The 18773-nt window shown below is 43.6% G+C and overlaps 2 protein-coding genes across 3 annotated transcripts; one reads left to right on the forward strand and one right to left on the reverse strand.

Annotated features, from left to right (window-relative positions):
- The first annotated feature begins 965 nt into the window (after positions 1-965).
- On the forward strand, positions 966-15490 carry LOC121542935 (C-Jun-amino-terminal kinase-interacting protein 4-like). 2 transcript variants are annotated; one of them, XM_041852568.2, is made up of 28 exons: positions 966-1061; positions 2156-2541; positions 2702-2896; positions 3073-3193; positions 3655-3725; positions 3907-3974; positions 4148-4217; positions 4298-4467; positions 4727-5004; positions 5346-5403; positions 5665-5817; positions 5935-5974; positions 6096-6223; positions 6341-6394; positions 6765-6977; positions 7118-7253; positions 8822-8908; positions 9018-9065; positions 9621-9762; positions 9971-10013; positions 10116-10196; positions 10340-10407; positions 11154-11302; positions 11392-11563; positions 13366-13479; positions 13593-13691; positions 14690-14794; positions 14954-15490. In XM_041852568.2, exons 2-28 carry the CDS (start codon positions 2443-2445, stop codon positions 15061-15063), a joined length of 3072 nt encoding a protein of 1023 aa, XP_041708502.1. In that variant the 5' UTR covers positions 966-1061; positions 2156-2442; the 3' UTR covers positions 15064-15490. The 2 variants fall into 2 exon arrangements, with proteins under 2 accessions (XP_041708502.1, XP_041708503.1); XM_041852569.2 differs by having other exon boundaries at positions 6765-6905.
- A 787-nt stretch (positions 15491-16277) lies between these two features.
- LOC121542384 (transmembrane protein 238-like) lies at positions 16278-18317 on the reverse strand. The gene is made up of 2 exons (XM_041851789.1): positions 18208-18317; positions 16278-17433 (listed from the first exon to the last, which is right to left on the reverse strand). Exon 2 carries the CDS (start codon positions 17421-17423, stop codon positions 17097-17099), a length of 327 nt encoding a protein of 108 aa, XP_041707723.1. The 5' UTR covers positions 17424-17433; positions 18208-18317; the 3' UTR covers positions 16278-17096.
- Between the last annotated feature and the right edge of the window lie 456 nt (positions 18318-18773).

Genomic DNA, 18773 nt, shown 5'->3' on the forward strand with positions numbered 1-18773 from the left:
TCAAGAACTGCAGTGCCCAACAGTTTCCTGTGTGTATCAAGAATGGTCCACCACCCAAAGGCTATCCAGCCAACTTGACACAACTGTGGGAAGCATTGGAGTCAACATGGGCCAGAATCCCTGTGGAATGTTATCAACACTTTAGAATCCATGTCCCGATGAATTGAGGCTGTTCTGAGGGCAAAAGGGGGTGCAACTCAATAGTAGGAAGGTGTTCCTAATGTTTTGTACAGTCAGTGTACATACAGATAGACAGACAAGAGCCAAAGAGAGGTGTGTGTTTGCCTCCATCTGCTGGCGAATGTACTGTTCATTCTTCATGCCCTTGCTAGCAATCCTCAAAACTAGTTTCATTTTCTATAGTTCATGCAAAGGCCTATGAATTGCCTAGGAGTACTGAGTTTCACTTACATATTTCCTTCACTTCCCCAAACTATTTGTTATTACAGTAGTCACTCATGTTATGTAGAAAGGAAACTTTTCCTGCAATTTCAGCGCATAGTCAGCAGGATTTTCTGTAAAAAACACTACTGGATCTGGTTAATCTACAATAGCCTGTTGAATGACTGCTGTAGATGAAATTGAATACCTGCCCACGTCTTTGCAAACATCTGCTGGTCTTCTGCAGTGTTCAGTTGTTCACATAGTTATACTGTACTTGATTAACCGCTGGGAAATTACAGTCAGTGAAATAAGGAAAAAGGGGTGAAAGGTCATATTATGTGAAGAATTCAGAAAGGTATTAGAGAAGGTCACCTGACAACCATTCAGCCTTCCTCTCGTCACGTGTCATTGTTCAAGTTAGGAACTTTTCCCCCCTCCCTTGGAAAACAAGACCAGCCCATGTTCTGCCTCTTGTACACTGCCATTGGACACTGCCGACAGTCTTATCACTCCGATAGGCCAGAATAGGGCTTCGATCAACCGAGTCGCAATTAAACCACACCCCCTTCTTTAAACTCGCTTTAGGAGTAATTGATATCTTCTCCAAAGTAAACGACTGGACTATTACCCGTTTCAAGAAATGATATACAAGTTTTGGGAACTAAAGAGACTCAAAGGTGAGTTAACATATAAACAGACAGAGTGAACGTCTTGGTTCAGTTCCCCGAACCACAGTATGTTAAACAGTTGGCCAAGTGATCTCGTAAGATCTATAATGTGACTGTTGTCAGTCAATGGTTTATTTATACCGCAAACGTCATCATGTTATTGCACTTTAGGCCGGCTTAGGCTGCATCGTCGATTATTCTTTGGACGTCCGTGTGTTGCTGTCATTCAATATCTCGTGTGTGTGTGCGCGCGCGCGCATATTTGTAGTACATACAGTGTGTGTGTGCGCGCATATTTGTAGTACATACAGTACCCAGCAATACAGACTACCTATTCAGCAACAGGTGGTAAGTGTTTGTACAGTCTGAGTCGTCTTGGAGGACAGATTGCATAATAATCTGACAGTTACTTTAGAATAACAATCAACAAGAAAGAGACGTCATCAATGATATACATATCCAGGGACAAGGCTTGCCAGACATTGGTCTAGTGTACATGGGGTCCACTGCCTGTAGGTGTGACAGTGTGAGGCCTAGACCAGGGTAGTGGGTACTGTCATGTGTTTTGATCCCCAGTTAGGAGCCTGGTGGTGGCAGGAGAAGGAATTTGTGAGGAGGACAGGTGTGCTGGCTAGGGCAAGACAGGGTGGGAAACACCCTACATCGGTTTGTGGGAATTAGAAGGAGTAGGCCTACTAACCGTGCATGGAGTAATTTTGCTTAGTAATGCTAAATGTTAAGTCATTCTGATTCTGCATACTGCCAAGTCACTTGCCTGATGGCACAACCTGTTATTGTAGAGAGCAACAGACATATCTAAAAGTAGACAAGACTCATAGTGTGAATAAAGCAACTAACTCGATACACACTGTATCACTTCTATGTCTAGAGTTCACATTCTAGCCCTCAAAGTGAGACACAGGAAACAGAACAGAAAGAGAAACAGGTGATGGTGGTTTGATTCTTGTAAAGGGATTAAAAAAAAAAAAAGTGTCATGTAGTATGTATATGCAAGCCTATATCTCCTCAAATTGAAAAAAAAAAAACATTTCCACTGACATTGTAGAAATGATTATGATTCTGTTTTTTTCTCTCTCTTTCAGAATGGGCACCAAACCCCCCTGACATCAGCTACATCTACAGCTAGAACAGAGGAAGAGGCCTTAAGGAGAATAGAAGGGTCATTTACTGTATAAATGGAGGAAGGACCATGTACAATAGAGAGATGGATGAAATGGGAGTAGACATGAGTGTGAGAGGGCTAGATAAACTAGTTGGGTAGGTATTTATATATAAGAGGAAGAGGTGTATTGACAGACACACAGTTCATATACTCATATCAGCTGAGACCCATTCGCTTATAGAGATAGACAGAGCGAGATAGAGAGGGATGGAGTGTGGAGAGAGTATCCTGTGTGGGTCTGGGGAGCTTGATCTGGACCCTGACATTGTGAGTGAAGAGGCTGGGAAACTGTACTCAGAACTACAGGTAAACACATCACATCATATCCACCTCTCAACTGCTTTCTGTTCGATCGCCCCTTTCCTGCCTCTCTTTCTCCTAGCTGGCTTCTCATTCTTCTGTCTCTTCTCCCATCACCACCCACACTTATCTGATGCTACCCCCCATCCCTCCTTCCCTGCTACAGACAGTGATAGAGACCCATGGCGTGGGGGTTGTGGAGTCCCTGGTGCCCATCCTGGTGTGGGTCCTGGAGGGCCTGGCCAGCTGCAGAGCCCAGCTCAGAGAGAGGGAGGAGGAGGCCGAGAAAGAGAAAGGAGAGAGAGATGTGCTGTTGGAGAGATACCAGAGTGAGAAACTACTGAGGAGAGAGAGCCAGGAGGTGAGAGGGGATGGAAGTGTTTATGGTTTATGGTTGTTTTGTTTTATTTATGATATGGGGTCAGGGTTTGGGGTCAATTCCTTTTCAACTCAGTCAATTCAGGATGTTGATTTAAAATTAATGAATAAAAACTTTAATTCATTTTAATACATGTTTTTTGTTGTTGTTGCCTTTAGCGGTATCTGGAGTTGGATGACCAGATTGAGCAGGAGCGGAGGACGATGAGGGGAAGAGAGAAGGAGAGAGAGAGGAGGGAAAAAGAACTGGAGAAAAAGGCCAGAGAGCAGGCTGACCAATGTGAGTGTCTGACTGGGGCTGGGTGTCCATCGCTTCCTCTCTCTCTCTCTCGCTCTCTCTTCTCCCCCCCCTATATCTCTCAATTTCAATTCAAAGGGCTGTATTGGCATGGGAAACATATGTTTACAGTGCCAAAGCAAGTGAAATAGATAATAAACAAAAGTGAAATAAACTATCAGAAATGAACAGTAAACATTCTATTATGACTATGTACAGTGTTCTATCTATTTTTCTCTCCCGCTCTCTTTTTATGCCTTAACCTCTTCATGTCCGTGTAGATTATTTGATATTATTTGATTCACTTCCTTCATTCATATCCTTTGTGTTACAAACTGAGGAAGTTTGGTAAGACCATGGCAAGTAGGCTACAACAGAATCAGACTGGCACCCTGGTCATTGAGACGTGCTGTACTGTATGTGATGCTAATGCTAAATGCTACTGTGTGTTGTTTCTGTGACAGTGGTGGCCTTGGAGGAGCAGAGGGCTGGACTGGGCAGAGAGCTGAACACACTGAAGCACACTCACAACAAGGTCAGACAACAGCATGTTTAGACTGACAAGGCTGTTTGGGACTCCATGTTTGTGTACTCTTCTATGAGTAACAGCTTCTGTCCATCATTGGAAATGTATCTTATTATCCCCCTGTATCTCCTGTTCTCCTTCTTTTTCTCTCTCCATTTTCACATTCTCTCGCTCTCTCGCTCTCTCTCAGTTGGTGCTCAGTTATAAGGATCTACTGGAGAGGAAAAGGGATCTAGAGAGGGAGGGATCTCCACTAAGGTTAGCCACCACTCAATTCAGTTAGTATGACTACAACAACATGGAACTGTATGCAGTCTTTACATTCCAAAGAGATGTAGAGATCTCTTTCACTGTGGTACATTCATTTTATGGTTTATGATCTCTTTCACTGCATTATGATGTCACAATGGGCCCTGTCTGTCTGTCTTTAGTAACCATGTGCGCTCCAAGAATTCACAATCTACCCAGGGCCAGTCAGAATCCTGTGTTAGCGGGCAGGAGGTACGTTCTCTAGAATGATAACCTCTGTTCTGTCATGTAGTAGTAGTATTTTGTCCTTACTGACTCCTCCCTTTTTCCAGCTAACTGATCTAAGGCCAGAAACACCTCCTGATTCTGCCCTGTTGGAAGAACCGGTAACCAAGGACGATAGAGTGATTGACATTAAGGCAGACAGAGATATGTCCTTCATCAATGACATCATAAGCTCCACCCCTGAGCTGGCAAAGTTTCATGGCCTTATGAAGGCCAGGTATGTCCTGTATGTGTGTGTGAACGGAACTGGACTGACTTTATTGCATTACCATGAAAGCTTCTCTTTTACATATTCATAACCATAAACCAACTCAGCCACAACTAGTTAACTGTAAATCAGACTACTTCCCTTCCCAGGTCTGTCATGGTTCAGAAATACTTTTGATGGGACATCTCCCCAACACACACTTTACTGTTGGACAAACTGACACTCACTGCCCCCTCCCAACCTTTTCTCTGTTACCCATGTTCCCTAGCACCCCGGTCCGAGCAGACGCCAAAGAGCCAATCAGAGACGAGACCAAGACCAGCATGGATGAAGAAATGAAGGAGGTGGAGGAGAAGGAGGGAGAAGAGGGGGTGGAGGACAAAAAAGGAGGAGGAGTGAAGCAGGAGAAGGAGGATGAGGAGGAGGAGGAGGAGGATATGGATAGTCTGGAATGGGAGCTGAGGAACACTGAGTCTGTGTTCTCAGAGCTGTCAGAGCTGAGTCGGGAATACGTAGAGAGTGTGGACCAGGGGGCCAGTGTCAGAGGTACGGCCATTAGGCAAGGGCACACCTACACCCCCTGTTTGCAGTAAAACACTGCGCTGGATGTTGAAATAAGATGAAACATATGCCCTTTGCTCTCTTAAAACACATACAACCTCTATTTTACAGCAAGGGGAGGCTGGGGGGGGTAGCTGAGGCAGATGGAGGGGGTAGCTTAGGCAGTGCTGGGCAGTAGGCAGTAGTTAGACTTGACTGAAGTGTCAATGTCATGAGAACTGATGAGCAATTACAAGCTAGTTGTTCTGAAAAGGGTTGACTTAGGGTTAAGGTATGGGTAAATGGTATTTGTGGTGAGAACTGTTTGTTTCTTCTTGTCTGGGCAGGCAGCACCGACCAGTTTGAGGAGATTGTTTCTCAGTATGAGGAACTGAAACACACCCAGTAAGTCCCTGCGTTTATCACACTTATTATTACTCTACTATGACTAGTCCTGTGTGACTAACTCTGTGTGTAGGGGACTTACCATTCACTATGCCTCTGTTTAATTTAGATACGTTGACAGAGTGCACATTGGGCCTGAAGTCAAACGGAGCACGATGGGTCCTTTGTTTACTGTATTTACTCACTTATGCATTCTCTCTCTCATTCATTTTCTCTCTCACTCACTCTAACATTCTATCCCTCTACCTCTCCCCCTCCCAGTGAGTTAGTGGATGCGGCCCGGAAAGCGCTGATCTCTCGTGTGGAGGAGCTGACCAATGAGAGGTCAGCTCTTAAACTGGAGGTGACATCCTGCCAGGAGACTGTCACCCGATTGGAGGGAAGGATGAAGGAGATGGAGGAGGAAACCAAGAGGTACACAACTCTAGTGTCAGGTGGTTGATGGTTGGCAGAACCAACAAAAAAGTATACGAACAATATTTGTTCATGTGGTGTGATTCATTGATTGCGTGTGTTTCTGCTCTCATGTAGACTTCGGAAAGAACTGGAAGCAAACCAGTCAGATGATGATGTAAGAGGGCTTTCTTTGTGTTGTCGCTTTATATTCTGCTAAGAGATGTGTTGTAACCTTTTTCTGTTTCTAAACTGGACTTGATGTACTCTTAACTAGAATGTTCATCTGTTACCCATAGTCCTCTCTGCCCATATCACTGCGTCGGTTCACTCGGTCGGAGATGTCCCGTGTTGTCATGGAGAAGAATCAGTATAAGGAGCGTTTGTTTGAGCTGCAGGAGGCTGTGAGACGCAGTCAGACTATTAGGTAACCATACCTGCCTGTCTTCCCCCATAGAAGTAGACTGACCGGAGGTTTCATAGTCCTGTAGAAAAGGGAGAAGGGAATAACACATTTCTAACATCAGTCATCCCTTCTTTTCAGGGCCACCCAAGAAGAGAGGATCACGGAGAGAGAGAGGACTAGTGTGTGGAGAAGGTGAGCGTGAGGGAGTGAAGAATCAGGAAGGAAAAGACAACTGTTTTTAATTTGGCAATTATTGCAGTGAAGAAGTCCACAGATGCTGTTAACCACTTTTTCCACTTTAGACCTTGAACTGCTAACAGGCACACAACAACACATATTTGTCTTGGGCCTGGCTCTGGCCCCTGACTTCACAACATTTAGCTCAATAGCTGTTCCTATTTACCATAAATGTACAGTGGCAACACGGTCTATAGCCTAAGCACATGACCAGAGTGCCTATGGGAAAGTTATGTGTAAGAGTTATTGTATTCCTGTGAGGGGGTCATGGTTTCTGGTCCATTGCAGTCAAATTAACCATTAACCGTCTCTCTGTCCATTCAAGGTTCAACCGTTTGTTTGGCCTGAACAAGAACCCCTTGGTTCCGTCCGCTGCTCTAGCGCTGGCCCTGCCGACGTCACCGTCCCTCACTCACTCACCATTGGGCTCTCCACGGCAACAGGCTGTCAGTACGACTCAGACAGAGTACGTTGATATGATGATAATGGGATTACATGTCTATGGAGCTCTTTCCAACTGCTCAAAGTGCTTTACATTGTAAGGTTTGAAGTGAACTCACCTCATCTACTACCATAGGTTACATTAGTAACTATTATAATACAGTACATATTTTTTATAAACCACTCTCTCACCCCTGCCCCCTCTTCCCCTCTGTTCTTCTTCTTCCTTCCTCCCAGTGGTGCCTCCCCTGCTGCAGCCCTGTCTCCGCGGGTCAGGAGGAGGGAGCTGTACAGAGACATCCGCTCCCATGTCTGGGGAACCCTGGGAAAACGCCAGGTTCATGGCTGGAGCATACCTCTGTCACACACACAGGTGAACATGCACACAAACACACACATACTTCAGAAAGTATTCACACCCCTTGACTTTAAAAATGGATTCAACTGTCTTTTTTTGTGTGTCAAAGATCTACACACAATAATCTGTAATGTCAAAGTGGAAGAAAAAGTATTATATTTCTAGAACATTTATGGAAAATAAAGCATTAATTTATCTTGATTACATAAGTATTCAACCCCTGTTAGAATCACCTTGGGCAGCAATTACAGATGTGAGTATTTTTGGGTAAGTCTCTAAGAGCTTTGCACACCTAGATTGTACAATATTTGCCCATTTTTATTCTTTTTTAAATTCTTGAAGCTCTGTCAAGTTGGTTGTTGATCATTGTTGATTATTGCTAGACAGCCATTTTCAAGTCTTGGCATAAATCTTCAAGCTCATTTAAGTCAAAACTGTAACTAGGCTACTCAGAAACATTCAATGTCGTCTTGGTAAGCAACTCCAGTGTATATTTGGCCTCGTGTTTTAGATGATTGTCCTGCTGAAAGGTGAATTAATCTCCTAGTGTCTGTTGGAAAGCAGACTCAACCTATTACGTTTATTTTTTATCCTAAATAAACTCCATAGTCCTTGCCGATTACAAGCATACCCATAACATGATGCAGCCTACACAATGCTTGAAAATATGAAGAGTGGTATTCCGTTATGTGTTGTGTTGGATTGGCTCCAAAACATAACGCTTCGTATTCAGAACAAAAAATCAATTTCTTTGCCACATATTTACAGTATTACTTTAGTGCCTTATAGCAAACTATTTTTATTCTGTACAGGCTTCCTTATTTCTCTCTGTCATGCAGGTTAGTATTGTGGAGTAACTACAATGTTGTTGATCCATCCTCAGTTTTCTCCTATCACAGCCATTAAAGTCTGTAACTGTTTAAAAACACCATTGGCCTCATGGTGAAATCCCTGAGCGGGTGTATTGATCCACCATCCAAAGTGTAATTAATAACAACACCATGCTCAAAGGGATATTCAGTGTCTGCTTTTTGTTTTACCCGTCTACCAATAGGTGCCCTTCTTTGCGAGGCATTGGAAAACCTCCCTGGTCTTTGTTGTTGAATCTGGGCTTGAAATTCACTACTCTACTGAGGGACCTTACAGATAATTGTATGTGTGGGGTACAGAGATGAAGAGTCATTCAAAAATCATGTTAAACACTATTATTGCACACAGAGTGAATCAATGCAACTTATGTGACTTGTTAAGCAAAAATTGTACTCTTGAACTTATTTAGGATTGCCATACCAAAGGGGTTGAATACTTATTGACTCAAGACATTTCAGCTTTACATTTTTTATTAATTTGTAAAATTCCACTGTGACATTGTGTGTAGATCAGTGACACAAATTCTCAATTGAATCTATTTTAAATTCAGGCAACAAAATGTGGAAAAAGTCAAGGGGTGTGAATACTTTCTGAGGCACTGTAGGTAAACACATATTTTTTACTTCAGAGGTGAAAATACTCACACACAGACTGTGGAAGTAGACACAAACCTTAATCTGGTATATACAGTATATTGTGTGTGATTATTGCAGGACTCCTCAGAGCAGACCCCTGAGCCCAAAGATGTGCCTGTCCTAGTGCAGCTCAGACTGCTGGACCAGAGAGATGCTACAGCCAAGGTAGGACATACTACTCAGAAACATGTCTATACAATCAGTGCTACGGTTTTTAACCCAGACAGTCTTTACCCAGGCGACACAGTCCCTAACTTGTGTCTTCTCTCTGTAGCTGAACTGTGCTGTTGCTGTCCCACGTGAGATCTCAGGCGAGACAACGGTAAGGTGGTCATTACCGTCTAATTACTAGTTCTAGTCACAGTAACTACCACTTGCACTACCATCTAACCACCATTTTCAGACCATGTCATGCCAATGGTATTCTCAATGCCAAATCGACCCCTAGCCCTTACTGGCACTTCTTATAGATCTGGAAGGTTTGATGGGTAGAAGCAATATGGTAGTAGCTCCATCATGCCCACTGACAGGCCAGATGGAACCATGTTGTTTAGCATACTGTTTACACCCATCCAAGCCTTTTAGGTCTACACACAAATGCCTAGTGGGTAGGGGCAAGGGCAGTGTTTCCCAAACTCGGTCCTGGGGACCCCAAGGGGTTTTGGTTTTTGCCCTAGCACCACACAGCTGATTCAAATAATCAACTCATCATTAAGCTTTGATTATATGAATCCGCTGTGTAGTGCTAGGGAAAAACCCAAAACGTGCACACCTTGGAGTCTCCAGGACCGAGTTTGAGACACACTGGGCTAGGAGTTGATCTGTAATGTTTCAGTAGTAGTCATCACTCCTCCCTCTTTTCCATCCACTCTGTCAGTGTGCTGTGTGGGCGGTCTCTGGTCCCGCCTCCAGTAGTGATGTCACAGTGATTGACCCTGCACGGTCCAATACAGTGCTGGATCTGTTCAGCCTCCCGCCCACCTCGCCCGCCCTATGCATCTGTGCTGTGCCCCCTACTGGTCAGTGCTATCTATTACTCTCCGGGTAAAAGTTACCGTTAGGCACAGATCTAGGATCAGCTTACCAATTTTAGATTTCTGTAGACTTGTTAACCACAGCCACCATAATTTCCAAATCATCACTCAACTAGTTATTTCCATTAACAATGCTTTAAACACTGGCAAAGCTATCCAGCTTACCTTCTCTGTTCTGTTTCTGTGTCATCAGGTGAGACCTCAGGAACTGTGTGGATTGGAACTCAGGAAGGAAGGTGAGGCATTGAGATCAAAACCATTCTGTTCACTGATATGTTAAACAGTTCCTCATTCTCCCTCTCCTCTCTTTTTCGCTTTCCTCCTCCCTTCATTCCCAGTGTGTTGGTCCACTCTGCGTCCACAGCTAGGAGGCGCTGTCTGCAGTCTATCTCTCTGTCTGAGGGTGTGCACTCTCTCACGTGAGTACTCCTGTACCCAGTCCGCTATAGACCGCTAGCCCCTACAGTTGGACACTTGGATGACTAGATCTGAAAGGATAACCAGTTTGAATATTACATGTTTTTTCTTTATTTATGTTTACTTTAAACTCTAAACCTTTCAGGTATTCACAGGGTCAAGTCATTGCTGGATTAGCCAATGGGACGCTTGCATTCTTCTCACACAACCCAGGTAATTCCCCCTCTTAGGTTACTGTCAAGATCAGATCAGGTTACTGTCAAGATCAGGTCAGGTTACTGTCGGTTACTGTCAGGATCAGATCAGGTTACTGTCAGGATCAGGTCAGGTTACTGTCAGGATCAGGTCAGGTTACTGTCAGGATCAGGTCAGGTTACTGTCAGGATCAGGTCAGGCTACTGTCAGGATCAGGTCAGGCTACTGTCAGGATCAGGTCAGGCTACTGTCAGGATCAGGTCAGGCTACTGTCAGGATCAGGTCAGGCTACTGTCAGGATCAGGTCAGGCTATTGTCAGGATCAGGTCAGGGTACTGTCAGGATCAGGTCAGGCTACTGTCAGGATCAGGTCAGCCTACTGTCAGGATCAGGTCAGCCTACTGTCAGGATCAGGTCAGCCTACTGTCAGGATCAGATCAGGCTACTGTCAGGATCAGATCAGTGCATATGAAGGAAAGGAGGAAGAAGTGGTACCATTTAAGTTTATTGAGAGACAACAGTTTTGGCTAGAAGGGATACAGCTTATATCAGAATGGACTTTTCGTAACAGGTTTGGATAATTAGCGTAGCCGGTTCGGATAATTAGTTTAAGGTTAAGACATTTTTTAGGGTTAGCTAAAATGCAAAAAGACAAACATGTTTTGACGTCAGTTTGACATAAACTGTATCCTATCTATCCATGACCAAATACAACCTGTTATTGTAAGAGACTGATGATGACTAATCACCACTATATTTGACAGGTGGCTGGGATCTCCAGTCACATGAGGTTTTGCCTCTGGGATCAACTCCACTGCAGCCCATTCGCTGTTGCCTAGCGAAGGGGGCGGGCTTATGGGTAGGATACTGGAATCGGGTTCATGTAGTCGATGTCGAGAATCGAAAAGTGGAGGTAAAGAGTTTGACGAAGCTGAAGATATTGTGTGTGTGAATTCAGAATGGTTTGTATTCTTTTGTGTATATTTCCCACCTCTCTTTCAGCAAACTTTAACCGTCTCGGAGCGCAGTGAGCAGCAGGTGCGTTTCCTGTGTGCGGCAGGAAGTGGTGTGTGGGCGTCCTGCCGGCTCGACCCTACACTCAGGCTTTTTGATTGGTCCACTGGCCGGCTCCTGCAGGATGTGGATCTGACCCCTCTGGTCACCAAAACACTGGGTAGGAACAGGAACAGGATTCTCAGTTCATTAATCTGTTAATGTTTATATTGCTGATGTGAGCATGTAATGGCCCACATACAGTGGGGGGAAAAAAGTATTTAGTCAGCCACCAATTGTGCATGTTCTCCCACTTAAAAAGATGAGAGAGGCCTGTAATTTTCATCATAGGTACACGTCAACTATGACAGACAAATTGATGGAAAAAAAATCCAGAAAATCACATTGTAGGATTTTTAATGAATTTATTTGCAGATTATGGTGGAAAATAAGTATTTGGTCACGTACAAACAAGCAAGATTTCTGGCTCTCACAGACCTGTAACACCTCATCTGTCCTCCATTCGTTACCTGTATTAATGGCACCTGTTTGAACTTGTTATCAGTATAAAAGACACCTGTCCACAACCTCAAACAGTCACACTCCAAACTCCACTATGGCTAAGACCAAAGAGCTGTCAAAGGACACCAGAAACAAAATTGTAGACCTGCACCAGGCTGGGAAGACTGAATCTGCAATAGGTAAGCAGCTTGGTTTGAAGAAATCAACTGTGGGAGCAATTATTAGGAAATGGAAGACATACAAGACCATTGATAATCTCCCTCGATCTGGGGCTCCACGCAAGATCTCACCCCGTGGGGTCAAAATGATCACAAGAACGGTGAGCAGAAATCCCAGAACCACACGGGGGGACCTAGTGAATGACCTGCAGAGAGCTGGGATCAAAGTAACAAAGCCTACCATCAGTAACACACTACGCCGCCAGGGACTCAAATCCTGCAGTGCCAGACGTGTCCCCCTGCTTAAGCCAGTACATGTCCAGGCCCGTCAGAAGTTTGCTAGAGTGCATTTGGATGATCCAGAGGATTGGGAGAATGTCATATGGTCAGATGAAACCAAAATATAACTTTTTGGTAAAAACTCAACTCGTCGTGTTTGTAGGACAAAGAATGCTGAGTTGCATCCAAAGAACACCATACCTACTGTGAAGCATGGGGGTGGAAACATCATGCTTTGGGGCTGTTTTTCTGCAAAGGGACCAGGACGACTGATCCGTGTAAAGGAAAGAATGAATGGGGCCATGTATCGTGAGATTTTGAGTGAAAACCTCCTTCCATCAGCAAGGGCATTGAAGATGAAACGTGGCTGGGTCTTTCAGCATGACAATGATCCCAAACACACCGCCCGGGCAACGAAGGAGTGGCTTCGTAAGAAGCATTTCAAGGTCCTGGAGTGGCCTAGCCAGTCTCCAGATCTCAACCCCATAGAAAATCTTTGGAGGGAGTTGAAAGTCCGTGTTGCCCAGCGACAGCCCCAAAACATCACTGCTCTAGAGGAGATCTGCATGGAGGAATGGGCCAAAATACCAGCAACAGTGTGTGAAAACCTTGTGAAGACTTACAGAAAACGTTTGACCTGTGTCATTGCCAACAAAGGGTATATAACAAAGTATTGAGAAACTTTTGTTATTGACCAAATACTTATTTTCCACCATAATTTGCAAATAAATTCATTAAAAAATCCTACAATGTGATTTCTGGAGAAAAAAAATCTCATTTTGTCTGTCATTGTTGACGTGTACCTATGATGAAAATTACAGGCCTCTCTCATCTTTTTAAGTGGGAGAACTTGCACAATTAGTGGCTGACTAAATACTTTTTTTCCCCACTGTAGAAGTTAATGTACAACTTTGAATTAATTTTCTTCAATTCTGCTTCAAGCCTTACCTCCTCAACCCCTAAACTGAACCCACTCTGCTTGAATTGATAAGTTCCTGACTGTTTGGATCTCTCTCTTCTCCAGGCCCTGCCTTCCTGTCTCTCTCCCCGCTGCAGATCTCCTCCCTCACCGTCATCTCTGGCCGGCTGTGGGTGGGAACAGGAAGTGGCGCCATCTTCTCCATACCCGTGTCTCTCAGTGAGTACTAACCTCTGGTCCCCAGAGGTCAACAACAGAATGACCTGAGACATAATGCCATTATGGCATTACACTGGTCACATGTCAATTGTCTTCTTCTCTGCGTTCCATAGGTTCAGAGTCTGCCTCTATACCATACTGCTCTTTGGCGGCAGCACAACTGTGTTACCATGGACACCGCCAGGCTGTCAAGTTCATCATTGCTGCACCTGGTGAGAATCTCCTATCGTTGTTCATTCCTTCACTGTTGTGTAACGATAAAGTTATTATGCAATTATTCTACAGCAGGGCTATTCAACTGGCGGCCCGCAGCCCATATCAGACCCATTTATTAATTTAGCCTGGCCCTTTGATTAATTCTGAACCTTAATCAAAGATCTGCAAAAGAAATCCCCTCCAAAATCCAACATTCAGTGTCAAAATGACAAGCACTATGGTGGTTGTCTATAGTGTAGTTTCTAGCGTTTTTTTACGGTTTCTAGCGCCTATGTGGCATGTTGATTAATGTTTTCTTCATATGAATTTTGCTCTAGTGTTTGAACGGTTTAAGCTACAAAATATTATGACCCCATTCCAGAAAGCTACGACTCTCAGGAACACTACGTGCCTTCTGTGTCCCTCTCTGATGCTTGCAAGGACGCGTTAAAAGGAAGTGTGACAAATACATGCACCTAATGACTGTGGGAAATGAATTCAAAGTATCCTTCCTTCAGACTGGAATTTAGCATTACCTGATTTGCCACATCTTTGTGTTATTTATCAAGATGCTTAGTTTTCAGATTTTAAAATGACCAAATTATGTTTAAGAAGCTTTTAATAGTTAAAATGGTGCGCGAGCGTTGCGACTTTTCCTTTTCAATGATGAGCAAATTTTTGGGTTGCTCCTCGACTCATGTTGGTTGAGCGCCCTCCACTTCTTCCCTAATTACTTTTAGCAACATTTCATTTTAAGACAAGTGCTTTATTGGTGGTGTGCGTTGCTTTTTTTTATACAGTTCTTCCGAAGAATAATCGCATGTGGAAAATGTCCGGGCCCCCTGCAATTAACTTTTTTTTTTTTACACATCTGGCCCAGTAGGAATATAGTTGAATAGCCCTGTTCTATAGTATTATATACTATGCAGTTATTACATAGTTATTTGGCAGTATTATGTTGTGATACTATGCAGTTATTACATGGTTATTAGTATTCTATATCTGTGTTCCCCAGGCTGTGTGACCAGCTCCTATACAACAGGAGGCGCTGCTCTGACTCTAGTCTCTACCTCTCAGCTCATCCTCAGTGGAGGAGAGGGCTACATCAACTTCCGCATTGGTGAGTTGAGGACCTCACGTGGTTGTCATTAGAGTAATAATAATAATAATAATATGCCATTTAGCAGACGCTTTTATCCAAAGCGTCTTACAGTCATGTGTGCATAAATGTTTACGTATGTGGTTGTCTGACTGACTGTCTCCCTCCTACCCTCCCCAGGGGACGACGCCAATGAAGGCGCGCCCGAAGCTGCCCCGCTGCGATCAGACCGCAGTCACATGATCATCTGGCAGAGCCCCACCCCCTCCCTGCCCAGCTCTGCCCTTTGACCACACCCACATCCAGTCTAGAATGAGACAAGGAAGGATTAGACAGAGATGTCATACAAGAGACCAGGAAGTATACATGGGAGCCATGTTTTAATTGGCTTCATTCACTAGGAGATCCATTTGGATTTTTGTCCTAGAATCTTGGGATTAAATTAAGACATCACAGACTAATCCTTCTTGTCTCACTCTGTTATTCAGTTGCTACCGTCATCCCTTTGACTAAACCTATCACGTATTTAACCCAGTTTCTATGTGTGCCTTAATGTGATTTGACAATCGTTGCTGTGAGATTGGTCATTGTACAACGTTTTGTATTTTTTGTGGAACATGTTTCCTCATCATGGTAATCATATATGGGTGGCAGGTAGCCTAGCGGTTAAGAGCGTTGGGCCAGTAACCGAAAGGTCGCTGGTTCGAAAACCCGAGCCGACTAGGTAAAAAATCTGTGCCCTAATTGCTCCTGTAAGTCGCTCTGGATAAGAGTGTCTGCTAAATGATTAAAATGTAAATATCATCACTGTAGCAAAGTATTTTACAGTAAGAGTCATCATCTCTGACTTTTGGTTGGTCAGTTAAGAATGGTTTGTTGGGTTTGTTTTTACCACAAAACATGCACACAGATTAATATCATCATTCCATGACGTTTGCACAAGGTCATTATACCCTTGATCAAACTTGTTTACATTGATACTGAGATGTAGTGTTGAAGCTGCTGGGTTCCTAATAACTATTGTTGCATAAGACCCTGGCCTTCAGTTCCCATTGCATGCTGGGTAAATCTGCAGCGTAATTGCACTTTATTATTATCTGTGTGTGTGTGTGTGTCTTATCTTTTGAAATGATTGGCTAATCCTCTTAAAGATTCTAGAAAAAAACTGCTAGTATTTCTCCCAGAGAAATTATCTTATGTTATGCATTTGTAAAACACATATGGTTTGTTAAATTTTTGTTTGAAGTTCTTTTCATTTGCAGAGCGATAAGAGAGTGGAAGTCTTAAAAGATACTTAAAGTATTTTATGCAGTATTTGAAAGTGTTTGTGTGTGAATCATGTCTGAAAATGTTAATCATAACTGGACTCTATGCAAGACAATCTATGTATCTACTTAAATCTATGAAAAATAAACTTTTGTAAATACTTTCATAAAATATCTGTTTTCAAATGCAATACTTTTCACCCCAAATCTTCACAAATGCCCTATGGTAGGTTATTTTATAGTTTAATAAAATTGTATCATTTAATACAAAAACCCTATTACGATTAAAGGAAAACCACATCACATGGATTACTATTAATATAAATACCAATGCTGTACAGATTCAAGCCTAAACAAACCAACCAAGTATGAACTATGAATAGCCTCCATCATGCTTGATCGTTTAAAATCCTGTACAATTCTATTATCTACCAGAGGTGTTTTAGCAAAGGTCAAGTCACAATAAAAAGCAATGACCAACAGTTTTTCCATCTTGTACTTGACACTAGTGAACAAGCAGTATGTAAGTCTCTTCCACCATGGAGGCGGTAGAACTTGGGTTAATGAATGAGGGAGTTCTATAAAAAATGTATCTTAAAAACGGAATCTTATTAATGCCCCGGGTGAAGCGGGTTAGCGTTGATTACATTCGTTTCGGAACCGGGCTTCCTCCTGGTCGTGAGCCCGGTGCCCCGTTTTGGCCGACGTCGAAGTCAGCTCAAAAAAAAAATGACGAAGTAGTGGAGTAATGAGTAGGATTCTGTGTTTTCACATACAAAAATGATTGCTTTTGATAAAAAGGCTTTATCTGCCTTCCTAATGAAACTAGTTTGAAAATGTGAACAACATGATGACAACATGACCGAGTGGCGAGATTACTGTTCGATTTGAGAAGGGTGCTCCTCCCTCCTGCCCGCATTTAATAGCACTCCCTCAATGCTAACAATACCGCTCTCGGACCCCCAGGCAGTTTGACTGTCAGGGGCCAATAGTCTAATGGAGACACTGAGGACCCTCCCCTACAACCATGCCCTTCTCCTCCGCCTGGCCATGAAGCATCATGAGGGGCTGCTGTGGCTCCTGGGGAGTCGTATCCTGCGGCTGAGGGAGCGGGCCAGCCGGTCCATGGCACCCATGGTTCCCCCTAGCTCCTTCCTGGAGGTCAGGCCCTCGATGTTCCCGCTGTACCACATGACCCAGCCTCCCAGGGACATGAGCATCAGTAGAGCCCCAGAGTACACCAGCAGGTCCCCAAAGTCCTGTCCCTTAATCTCTAATGGGGCGAAGACCCCCACCAGCAGAGCAGACACACCTAGCAGGTCCATCAATATGGCAAACACAAGGGCCAGCTTACAGTGGGACAGACCATCATAGTGCTGCGCCATGGTCACTCACCTGGGGGACAGAGAGGTGGGAGAGGTGAGGTGTGTGGCACATTGACAGACATAAATCTTGTGCATTGACATTGCTCTGTCGTAGCCGGCCGTGACCGGGAGACCCATGAGGCGGCGCACAATTGGCCCAGCGTCGTCCAGGGTAGGGGAGGGAATGGCCGGCAGGGATGTAGCTCAGTTGGTAGAGCATGGCGTTTGCAACGCCAGGGTTGTGGGTTCGATTCCCACGGGGGGCCAGTATAAACAAAAACAAAAACAAAAAAAACAAAATATGTATGCACTCACTAACTGTAAGTCGCTCTGGATAAGAGTGTCTGCTAAATGACTAAAATGTAAAATGTAAATGTAAAATCACAATGGAGTCACCTCTGGCAATGATAGGGGGCTCACTCTAGGCCTACTGGTCGAGTAGGGGGATGTTGTATGAACATAAACATGACACCATGGCATGTATGTTCTGTAGCTATTAAAGTACAGGTATGTTTGAAATAATGTAACCATGGTCAAATAACTACAGTATGTTATTCAAATATTTACTGTGTCTGTGTATTTAGGCCTACACTTTTTTACCTTTTCATCTAACATGGTAGGTTCCTACAATATTCTTCAATGTATCAATTAATAAATCAATGAATAAATGTATCTTTATTCATAGGACAAACAGGTGCCACACCTGAGGCTATGATACTCCCAGCACAACCGAGACACTTTTGTGTTTCGATGCCGGTAAAAAAGCGGATTTAAACACAGAAAAACATAGCAGATTAACACTCACCTCATCACAGGTGCATATGCGTTTTGATTAGTATCTTTTCGATGTTTATCTCTTAAAAATGTAAGTAGAATCCACTCAAACTGTATCCTTCCGGTTCTTCACTGGCAGGTAAAAACAGTGACTCATGAGTGAATAATGTTACCTGACACCTCTCCACTCCCCCCTCACCTGAGCTTTTCTGCACTGACGAATATTATTGGTCCGGTGTCCTTTGGTCAGAGCAGCACTAAACGAAAGCAAGAAAAACCTGTCAAACAATATTTTACTTTTCTTTTCACACTGACATTTCTTTTGGAATATGAAATATAATGTATATACTGAACAAAAATATAAATGCAACATGCAAAAATGTCTTACGATTTTACTGAGTTACAGTTCATATAAGGAAATCAGTCAATTGAAATAATTTAATTAGGCCCTAATCTATGGATTTCACATGACTGGGCAGGGGCGTACACACTTGGGCGCCAGGCCCACCCACCGGGGGGCCAGGCGCAGCCAATCAGAATGAGTTTTTCTCCACAAAAGGGACAGAAATACTCCTCTGTTTCATCAGCTGTCTGGGT

Source organism: Coregonus clupeaformis, chromosome 17, assembly GCF_020615455.1.
Source record: "Coregonus clupeaformis isolate EN_2021a chromosome 17, ASM2061545v1, whole genome shotgun sequence".
Taxonomy (NCBI): Eukaryota; Metazoa; Chordata; class Actinopteri; order Salmoniformes; family Salmonidae; genus Coregonus; species Coregonus clupeaformis.